Here is an 11966-nt window from a genome sequence, read left to right as displayed (position 1 = left end):
TATTCTAATTTTCCTTAATTTCAAATCTTTGTTCGGTGCGTGGTGTGAACAAGGAAGCTGCAAAAGGATACCCGGAGTGAAAAAATAAAACACATTAATATGATATGGGATTAAAAGAAGAGAAATGAAATAAATAAAATTCCTCTTTCCCTCTCGGTATACATTATATAATTGTTACGGAGTGTTAATTTAATACGGTCGGTGGTATCTTCAAGATAGATATTCGGGGCTTCGAGGAAAGTCATAACACAATTTGATTTTGCTCTTAAACGAGTTCCTGTGAAATGTAAAATTGATTTTTTTCCTCCTCTAAATAAATTTTTGCAATTTTTCATGTCCTTTTGTTGTGCTTGAAAGTCTCAAACTAAAAAAACAGAAAAAAGGACATTTTTCCTATAAAATTTAAGTGATATAAATTGTTTATGGTAAAAACAAATTTAGTGAGATATCATTTTGTAAATTGAGAAAAGTACATATGTACATAATCAACAAACATATTTAGACCTACAGAATTTTTATCTCTGCTAAAAAGCGCATCCTCTACAACTATACGACTCAACTCATCAGCTTTCGTCCTTTATCCTGCCTATAACAAAAAGTGTGTGAGAGTGCGAGTGTTATTTTTCCTCTACCGTACCGTACAATAGGTTTTTTTTTTGACAGCTGCTGTCAAAAATAAAAAAGTCCGATTCTGGAAGAAAAAGTACCTGCACAATTTATTACTTTATGTCGGTTATATTTATCACTCGCATGGATGAGCTAAAGTTTTCACATTGGTAGGCCTCAACTACTATTCTCAGGACGAAAGGATTCGGCAACTTACTTGTGTATTTCTTAAAAAAAAACATAAAGTTTAATGTTTTTCTTTCTGTTTTGTTCATAAAAATCGGGGCTATACCCATAGTAAAATAAAATTTGAGAAAATGTTTCCAACAATTTAACGAGGGCAATCTCAAATATTTGTTTCCAATATAAATGCTCGGGACCTAGGTACATACTAGCGTAATTTATATGAAATCATAAAACTCAAAAGTTGTTCCTTTGGAATGGGATAAACTACTTCTGTAGGATTTACTCGTGTATATCCGTGGAGTGGTGCGATATAAAGGCCAAAACGACTGCCCATGAAAATGATGCTTAGAAAATATTGTGCTTAAAATGATGCTGGTTGTTTGCGGCGCGGCGTGATAAATCTCAAAATGCCATCAAGGATAAATATGTACAAAAATCTTTCATCATTTTAAAATACATTATGATAAGAAAATGGTGAACTTCCAAGGGCAGCTAAAAATAAATATAAGAAAAAAGAAAAACATCAAAGTTGTGAAAATGCATTTCAATTACTTAAATAAATATTATAGTGAAATCTGATATTATACTTCAGTGTTGTGAAGATCGCGTAAATCCCTCTTTGCTTTATAGTTGAGGGGAGGGGGAGTCGTTGTCGTTGTGGTTTGGCGTTTAGCGTTTGCCTTCAGCGAACATAATATAGTGTAGATAGCGTTAGTGTTTTTTCTTTTTTATAATTGGATACCTGGACCATTAATAATGTAGAAAGTAGGAGGCTTTAAAAAAAGAACAACCAAAAATGCCAACATGTGGAAAAATAAATCCGATAACAGAGCCTGAGAAAAGTTAGCATAAAATTGATTTGATTACACATAGTGTCGTCAGCGTCAGCGTCAACGTCAAGTGTCAGTGTAAGCGTCAGTTTCAGATTGAAGCAAATATAAGTATACGTCAAAGTATTACGTGGTGGAATACAAAAAGAAGAAGTTATAATAGAGAAATAAAGTAAGAGTGGTCGGGTTAAATTGGCGCGTAGCATAAGTTCTAGTATAAAGCTGGCCTAAATGAAGAATGAAGAAACAAAATGTTCGCACGATATCCTTGATCGTGTGCACATTTACTTACCTATTGGTTGGTGCCGCAGTTTTTGATGCACTCGAATCGGAAACAGAGAAAAAACGTTGGGAGGCACTTCAAGGTAAGTTTTTTTTTTGTATATTTTCAAATAATTAATAAATTTAAAAAATTTTCTTTAATTGACTTCATTTGCAGTCAACTTCATTCTTTAAACGTACATAGTTACAAAGGCAGCTAGTTGGTTTTTCAGGTGTCATAAATTTTAAACTCAGAACTTTACTTCACAAACCTTCAGTTCATCGTACAAAAACTACCAAAAACATTATTGTCTAAAAAAAACACCCCTCAGTCAAGCTGCAAGTCCATCACGATTTGTATTGTAAAGAAATATTACTTATTTCTTTTCCAAATTGACAATCAACTCTTTTACAGAAAAAATTAAATGGAACAGTGCATAAAATTAAAACAAATTATAGAGGAATAAAGTTCAGCTTTCCGTTAAGCGAAAAAGAACTGATCGAATATCATTTTGACAGAAGTAGACTTGAATTGATAGTTATTTTTTTTTGACTAACTTTCCAGTCAACTTTCCATTAACGTTGCCTTAATTGGAAGGCAATTTTTTGACAGCTGGCCAATCAGATGCTAGAAACTTGCCTTACATTCAAGTTCCTTATATATTGTTTTAACCAAGGCACTAGTTAGTTTTTCAAATGTCATGAGTTTCAAATTCAGAACTTTACTTCACAAACCTCTTCTTTAATATACAAAAAGTAACAAAAACATTATTATCTACAAAGAAAGAAAGAAATATTACTTATTTCTTTTCCATATTGACAAGGGACCCTTTTACACAAAACAATAAATGAAGCTGTGTGTAAAATAAATACATCCTAGATTAATAAAGTTCAACTTTTGAGTTGAATGAAAAGACATGATCAACTGTCATTTTGACAGGAGTAGACTTGGTATGATTTTTCGCATTTTTTTCGCTTCGTTTTGTGTTTAGTAGAGAAAACACCTAAATATAAGAATTTAAGTAGAGCGAGTAACGAAAGTAGAAACAAAAGATATCTGTCAAAATAATGCACACATTACAAAGAAAGATTTAAACTTCGGAAAGTCTTTGTGTAACAAAGCGTGGATCACCGAATGACACTTCAAAACAAAATAGCAGTGTAATACCGGAAGTGGGAGGTTTTTCTTGATTAACTTTCCTATCAACTTTCCAATAAAGCTACCTTAATTGGAAGGCAAACTTGTGGCAGCTGGCTAATCAGATACTAGGAACTTGCTTTATTTTCAAGTCCCTTATTTTGCTTGAACCTGGCCATTGTAATTTTATAAAGTCACATAGTATCAGGGTCGAATTTAGAGGTCCAGAGACCCCGGGGCAATAAAGGAGGCCCCCTCCTCCCAAATTATTTTCAAACTAAAGTAAACAATTTTTTTTCACTGAGTTTTTTAATAAATAATTTATTGTGAAACCAAGTAGATTAGTTTATTATTGAACAAACACATATAAATATAAAGGGAAAAAAGAATTATCTGAATTAAATTTTAGGCTTAACGAATGGAACCTTTCGAGCTTTTTTCGCCGAAAAATCGTTGATGATTTCGTTGAAATCCAGTTCTCGGAGTAAATGACTTGCAATGCTGAGGAGAGAAAGCTTCGATAGACGGTTTTGTCCCCTTCGTGGTTCGAATCCTATTTTCTATTATTTTTTTTTTTTTAATGAGCGCTCTCCAGTGTAATTTGTTACCATCAAAACCAAATACATTCTCAATGCAATTTCAAGGTCTGAAATCTCTGAAATTTTGATTTTCGAGAATTTGGTAGTAAAATAGTTCCGGCTTTTGATCTCTTTCATAGTCCTTTTCCATTTTATATGAGTCAATCAAAGACACAAATTGAAACAACTCATTACCAAGACTAGGCTCTTAATCATGCGGATACATTTTCACTAATACCTCTGCTGCAGCGTGAAAATTTTCAGCACCAATGTTCTCGATGTGATTCAGGAATCCAAATCTCGAACGTACAGCTTCATAGGCATGTAATATTTCAGTAAGAGAAACGGATAGCTGGTCAATCACTGGGATGAAGGCGGATTTGAGATTTTGATATTTCACTGATTGCCTGATTGGAGTTATTTAAGTACTAGGCTGTAGCTAAAGATAAAGGAGCAACAAAAAAAATACATATCAAAGGAAAAGAAGTTTACAAGTGTTTACTAGTTGGAATTTGAAACCAAAAATTTCCAAAGTCTCTATTGTGGGGGCCGCGGGGCTTTCACCCCGGTTGCCCTCCCTCAAACCCGGCCTTGCATAGTATATTTCTTTAAAGCTCTTTAAAATTCATCATGATTACACTGGTTGACAAAATTAAGTTTTTCAAAGTGCAAAACCAAAACAATACTTTTTAAAGGATTAAACGTCAATTTCTTGACAAAGTTCTAGTCTCTAAAACTCTCTTTATTGATAAATTGTAGCTCGATTGAACTCTAACTCACTTCTTCATCAAATTCACAAGAGTTAAAACTCTGATTTTAATCTCAGTCTGACATAGAACTTCAATTTTGGGGTAAGGGTATAAGAAATCGGTTCAGCAATGTTTTCACAAAACATCATCCAAAGGCCTAATTCTTAGATTCATCCCGTTCTTGGATTCAATTAGAACATCTAATCTGCAATAATAAAATATTTCTAAAAAATATATGGACTGTTCGTTAAAAGACATATATATTAGCTGCATAATTTAAAATGTTTTGAACGCTGACAGTTTCATAAAGAAAACATCTTTCGGTCACACGAAATATTCATCTGGCGAAAATTGCTGAGGAGTACGGCGTATGCCCTGCGTTTTGTTAACAATACATCAACCAGAAGGAATAAAACACTCAAAGTGAGCGGCCCCCTATCAAGAAGCGAACTACGTCAGCCGAAAATGCATTGGTGAAAGAGGCACAAAAATGAGTATACGCCGAAGAAATTGCAGATTTAACAATGAACCGTGGTGTTGAACGAAGTAGGCCACTTTTTAACCTTAACCCATTTTTGGATGAAAACCATCTTATACGAGCTAATGGACGAATTTCTCTAAAACTAGAATTCAATCAAGATCTTAGACTGCCTGTTATTTTTCCAAGATACCATCGAATTACGGCGCTAATTATCGATTAGTTCACTGCCATTTTAACCATCAAAGTGATGAAACGGTCGTCAACACTCTTCGTCATAAATTCTATATATCTCAACTGCGATCCGCTCTCAAAGCTATCAAGAAATTATGCTCACGTTGCAAAATAAACAAAGCACGGCCGCACCCACCGATTATGGCGCCACTTCCTCAAGCGAGACTAGCATCGTTCTGCCGACCCTTCGCATATGTGGGCGTGGACTACTTCGGCCCCTTATGTGTCACCGTAGGGCGAAGAACGGAAAAGCGATGGGGAGTTCTTCTAACCTGCCTCACCGTTAGAGCGGTTCACATAGAAGTTGCTCATACGCTGACAACGGATTCTTGCATTCTTTGCCTTCGTAATTTCATAGCCAGAAGAGGTACACCGATTGAGTTCCATAGCGATAACGGTACCAATTTTTGCTGGGCTGAAGGAGAGCTGACAGAAGCCGCAGTCAGTATTCGGAAAGATAAACTGATGGAAACCTTCACCACCACAATAACGCAGTGGAAGTTTATACCCCCTGGCTCGCCACATATGGGCGGTATAGCTGGGAGCGGCTAGTACGATCTATTAAAAATGTTCTCTACTCTATTATGCCACCATTTTCTGTTAGGATCGCAATGTGGCTCAAAACCATTAGCAGAATTCGACGATGGCGCAACAGTATTGCGGATAAATTGGCTCATCTCACAACAGTATGCGGACCGTTTCTGGAAGCGCTGGATAGCAGAATACCTACCTTACCAGACGAACAAAATGGCTCACTCCGGCAAAACCCTTAGAAGTGGGAGACTTAGTATTTATTGTGGACCCAACTAGTCCCAGGAGTAGCTGGCCGAAAGGGCGAATAGTAAACGTGAAAAGATCATCCAAAGATAATCAAGTACGAAGCGCTTTCGTACAGACGGCGAATGGGGTGTATGAAAGACCCGCAGTCAAGCTAGCTGTCCTCGACATCAAGACGCCACCTAACACTTGCCCAGGAGAAACTACAGAGGGGGAGTGTTTAGAGGGATGTGTGTACATCCTAAAAAAGAATTGTAGTTACTCCAACCGAGTGTAAGATGGAGCTATAATCTGTTCATACCAACATTCAATCATCAAACAAACTATAATTCAACATTTTAATAATTACATCTTTTTTTTTTAGTATGATTGAATGTTGGTACGACCGGATTATAGCTTCACCATTTTTGTAAGCCACGAGGCAAGTTTCTTCTAGACCACTTAAAAATTTAACTTTTGCCGGCCACTTGGTGGCTATTTACCATAAATTAGACTAAGTTAGTAAGACCATTTATTGAACTCATATGTATTAATACTTATTTTCTTTGAAATAAAGGATTTGTAACCTACCGTAAAAATACCAAGTTTGTATTTATACTGCGTTCACAAATAAGTCTTTGCTGTGACCAAATTGTCACAACATGTACGTCACATATGTATGCATTTGAAGCCATTAAACTGTTTCATTTTCGGGCGCTTTATTTTGGTTTTACATATTTTCCACATCAATGTGTGGGAAGATATTAAACATTTTAACATTTAAAATCACTACGAGTTTTGAATCTGCACAAATAGACATAAGAATTATATCAATTACATATGTCGAGTAATAACATCCAATCTAAAATAGTCTATATTCATATGAACAACATGACCAGATAAAAGTGTAAATAAATCTGTTTATAAAAGACAACAGGCCCGTTTTGACATTAAAGAAACATTTAAAAATATTAACAGATTATAAATATTGTCGTATTGTTCATCTGGATAATAGTTTTTTGGAAAATTTCTTATCTTACTGGCCCTATCCGGGTGCTCTAAGTTAATCCATTATGTTATAAGTACTGTCTTTCAGCCTAAGAACAATAATACTAAATAACAAGACTTAATCTAAAACCAAGAAAATTAAAAAAAAAACTTGGTAAGTAATCAATTTTTTTTATATAAAACTTAAAACTATATTTAAAAAAACAACCGAAACTTATACTATAATACTTGAGCTACTTAAAACTAACCAAAACCAATAATACTACTAAAAATTACTTAAAACTACTTAAAAACTACAACAGCCACAGTAAGCCTTTTTTTATAATTTTTATGGTGCACCTTGACTGTCCCTAACTCAATCCTTAAACCAATGTTAGCCGACCAAGACCAAACACCCTAGACAACTTTAAATGACATTCTCAATTCAAAACTGGTTCTCCTGCCTTACCATATCTCTTCGGTCCCTATCGGAAACAGTCCCACTGAACCGAAGGCACTCGGCTCCGTCCAGTGCGAGGATGTCTCGACTCCATATAGCGGAGTCTTGAACAGAATAGTTTCGCATTTCTGAATGTTGATTTTCAACTTCCAGTCATCGCAATAGTTCTGAATCTTGTCGAAGTCACAATGCAAAAGTGTCTTGATAATTTTTGGGGCCTTCTGTCGTCGGCGTACGCTATCGCCTGAGTCAGAATTGCTATCAGATCACTGGTGTACATGCTGAATAAGATGGGCGAGTTACCGCACCCTGTTAAAAACCATTTTTAGTATCAAAGATTTTGGTAGATGTTACATTGCCAATTTTGACAATAAACTGTCTACTATTAAGCGTGTCATAAAGCATATACAACAGTGGTTTACTTATGCGAAGTCTGTTTAACTTTAGATACAGACCCTCTAACCATACGGTGTCAATGGCGTTCTGCAAGTCAACGAGACAAGCACCCGTACATTTTGTTTAGATTTATTCTACTGGACTTCTTTTGATCTTTATTGAAGTAAAAATGTTCATTGCAACACGAGTAGGTGTTATCAAAAAAAGAATGTTCGTAAAATGTCAGAACTACCTATGGAGTGCTACATAGTTAGCAAAAAATACGTTAGAGCTCAGTTTCATTCAATTGAGATCTGAAATTCCTAGGTTCTGAGTTCTACACGTTTGTAAGATTAGGTGTAAAGAAATGCTTGAGTTCAAAATATTTTTGAAATTACGATAAACCGAGAATTACTAGATCGAGCTTTTAATTTATTTTAGAATTTCGAATTTATTTATCACACCAGAGGTGGAATCGGCTAAAGTGATAGTTGATTATTAAATTTTTGATAGTCAAATTGACTATCGCAGACTTTTCTGTTTGTGTAAGCTGATTCAATTCAATTCAATTCAATTCAATTCGATTGAACAATTTTAAGAATATACGAGTAGTTGTCACAATTCATTGTTGCTATGGTAAAATTTTAAAATGATTTCTATAAAATATCTAAATAAAAGTAGATATCAAATTGGCTGTGTTTAAATAACGTTCTAACTTTTCTTGTGTTTTTCGAATTACATAAGCTTCGTCGGTTATACGAATGTGTTTTTGTACCTAAGGGTAACTGAAAAAAATGTCCATTTGTTTTTTGTAAGCGTCTGGTAGCTCTATTCAGAAACGACATATTTGTAGGAAAACGACTATCAAATTTTTCTAGTGACAGCTTTTTAGGTATCAATTTGACTATCACCTTGCACATATCAAATTCGATTATTTTGACTGTCAACAATCAAAAATCACCTTAGCCGATTCCACCCCAGGTTTTTAAAATATTTCTTCCTATACTCCAGTAATTAGACACTTTTTGTTTGACTTTTTCTTCCTATATTCCAATGACTTGATACTTTTGATTTGACAGCTTTCCACAAATTTTGTTTTGTTTTCATTGAATTTGTGAAAGTTGCGGTTATTTATTCAATAAACAATATTAAAAAAAATGGAATCAACTGTCGTGTATATTTAAATATATTAAAATAAAGCTAACTCAAATTTTTATATAATAACAATCAAGTGACAGTGAATAATAATAAACACTCTTTTTCCTGTGAATCGGCCAAAAAAAGCTGTCAGATTTCAATTCGCCAACAAACATTATGACATTTCAAATTCGCCTTTGAATTCGTTAATTGGTCGAAATCAAAATGAAGAATCGAAAGCAATAATTGAAAAATGGCAAACAAAACAATTCGCCGCGAATCCCATAATCAGGCCCTGTTTGCAGTTTCGAGCAAACATTGGCTCAAGCTTTCATAGTTTAAAAAAATAAATTTTAGAGTTATTTTTAAGTGCTTAAGCTCGAATCCAAACTGTGATTTTAACTTTTGGCTCAAGTTTTAAAAACACTCGTTTTCAATTTTGTTGTTATATTTTTTAATATTCGAGTATTTCAAAAACTTGATATAATAATATAATTAAGAAACAAGAATCGTTACAATAACAACACTTATTTTCAAACCGTTTTGCATTTTTCTGTTGAAATCCGTTATGTGTTTTGTGTTTCTTCCAGATTTTTGTAAGACATGTGAAATCTAAGAACTTATGCAGGCTTTTCAAATATTATATGAAATAACATCCCTGCCTATGCCACCTACATTTTTTTTCACGGGTACTGCCTCTTGCGAGGAATTTACAAATTCTCCAAGATTAATTCTTGTCATGAAAAGTGCTTTCTCAAATTTGCCGTTGGGATTCGGCTTAAAACTTTTCCATCCCTGAAAACAGTACTCGCACACAGGAATGGTTGAGAGTTGTCAGTCACTAGGCCCTAGTTCTCAAAAGGACTGTTGTGCCACCCAATTTATTATTTAAAATTTAAAAATACTTTGATTATTCAACTTAGAATCGGAAATTTTCACATTCAAATAAGTATTTACACGAGGCAACTGCAGTTTTGAATTTGAATTTTGTATTCACCGGTTTGCCCTGTTGCTGGGGACTGCGTCTGTTCCTGTAGACTTTATCCCAGTTTTTTAAAGTGGCAAAATAGGCACCCAATTCGACGTGCACCAACATTCCAGAAGTTGTCATTTATTCAGTGAATTAAAAAATTCGTTCAATGTGGTGAATGAGTATACTTAACTAAAACATTTCCTTTAATTTGTCTTTCTTTTAACCCTTTGCCGCCCGAATTAATACATTTTTTGAATTTACAAAAAATAATGTTAGAATTTTCTTTATTAATATCAATTAAGTTTGTATTAACTTTAAAATAAAAATTTTCACAAAAATATACTTCTAGAATTACTCCTTTTTGTGTGGTTCATCAGTGTAACCACCAGGCCATAAGCACGTTTTTATTCTGAAACAAATCGAAACAAAATTTGTAAACATGTGAATGTATGTATTCTATTTATTTAGTGTGAAACTTAACAAAACAATTTTTCTCATATGATAAACACAAGGCTACTTGACAAATAGAGCAGCACCATTTTGAACGATGAGGCTGGGTTTTTGTACTGCAGTATGCACATCTTCTAGAAGAACCGTATATGGGCATGTGTGCGGATTGGTCATATCTCACCTCGAAAGGAACATTTAGTTTGAAGTGGTTTGTATTTGAACATTCTGATAAGCGGCCTCCTCTGCGGGTTTGGTGTGTATGAGCTCCTACAAGTCCATTTGCTACTGCGATTCGGAACTCTTTCAATGTCAATGACTTATCATTCTCAACTGAACTTTCTTTGAAAATAATAAATGAGTTCACAACAGAAACATCAAGGAAATGCCAAAAAATACGATGCCACCATTTTTTCGATTTCCGATCGATATCATAGCATGACTTCAACATATCGGCTTTATCAACGAATCCCATGTTTTTGTTGTATACTGCTATCATTTCTGGGCAATTGATGGATACCGAAGTACCATCTTTTTGCTTACGCATGGTGGTTGTATTTTTGGAAGGGTCCAAAAAGTTTCCTAAGATATGGACAGCTTTCGTATCCTTCCACTTTACGAACGCCATTCCGTCTCTGCTGACCCGCCAGTCGGAATTTCCTTTTGTCAAACACTTATCACTAAGAAGGTCAGTTGGCAGATTTTTTCTATTGGCTCGTACAGTTCCGCAAGAATAAATGGTTTGGTTTTTCAAATCTTTTTGAAGCTGGACGGAATTGAAAAAGTTGTCAAAAAACACATGGTGCCCTTTTCCTATTAATTTTTGAGTCAGGTCTTTGACAACACGAGCACCGAGATTAAGCTCAGCAGAATCCGACGATCTTCCGGTGTAGATTTGAAATTCAGATATGTATGCAGACTCATTGGCTCGAATCCACACCTTATATCCGCGCTTTATGGGCTTCATTGGCATATACTGACGTAAACTGCTACGTCCCTTGAACTTAATCATAGATTCATCGATTGCTTGATGTTTCGAGGGCATATAGCATGACAAATAAGTTCGCGCCAGTATTTCGATCATTGGCCGTATTTTGAAAAGCTTGTCGAAGTTTGTACTTTCTCTGCTAGGTTGTTTTGTATTGTCATTCAGGTGAATGCTTCCCAGAAGCCATAGAAATCTGTTTCTGCTCATTATCGAACTCAAATACTGATCACGCAATTCTGGCTGAGCTGACCAGTAGTCTCTGCAGCTTGGCAGTTTTTTATACCCATAAACAGATTAATTGCCAAAAAAGTTTTGATCTCTTCACCATCCGTCGGAGTAAAAGATGAGACGCCTCCACCAGCTTTTTGTACTGCAAACAAGTTAGTTTGAAAAACAAGCAAGTCAATAAGCTCTTCTGGAAAGATTTGTAAAAAAAACTGAACAGGTGTTTCCAGATCACGCGGAATATTTGGTCCAGTCTCTGCCACAAAATCCATCACATTACAGTTACAGAATCTGTTTTTTTTAGTCCACACAGTATTATTCTTAATTTGTGTAGCTCTTATTTTGCTAAGTAGAACTTCATCCTCAGAATCCCAATCTGATTCAGACACATGTGCAAAGCTCGAAGGGTCTCCTTCATTTTCACTACCAAGACACATAAACTCAGCTTGGTCATCATCATCAACATCTCCGTTTTCGGAATCCAGATCGGAAGGAATATTTTCAGGAAAAGCGTCATCAAAAGTTGAAATTCTTGCTCCTGATAAGGTTTTCGCAAAA

The 11966-nt window shown here is 35.0% G+C and overlaps 1 protein-coding gene across 1 annotated transcript in view; it reads left to right on the top strand.

Moving 5' to 3' along the window:
- Nucleotides 1-1040: 1040 nt before the first annotated feature.
- Nucleotides 1041-11966, top strand: part of LOC129941029 (two pore potassium channel protein sup-9) — a 54556-nt gene continuing 43630 nt past the window's right edge. The window contains exon 1 of the mRNA XM_056049572.1: nucleotides 1041-1987. Within this exon, the coding sequence (XP_055905547.1) occupies nucleotides 1861-1987 (127 nt within the window). The 5' untranslated portion in view covers nucleotides 1041-1860. The remainder of the gene's footprint in view (nucleotides 1988-11966) is intronic.

Source organism: Eupeodes corollae, chromosome 1, assembly GCF_945859685.1.
Source record: "Eupeodes corollae chromosome 1, idEupCoro1.1, whole genome shotgun sequence".
NCBI classification, from domain to species: domain Eukaryota; kingdom Metazoa; phylum Arthropoda; class Insecta; order Diptera; family Syrphidae; genus Eupeodes; species Eupeodes corollae.
This window is presented reverse-complemented; position numbering and strand designations above follow the sequence as displayed.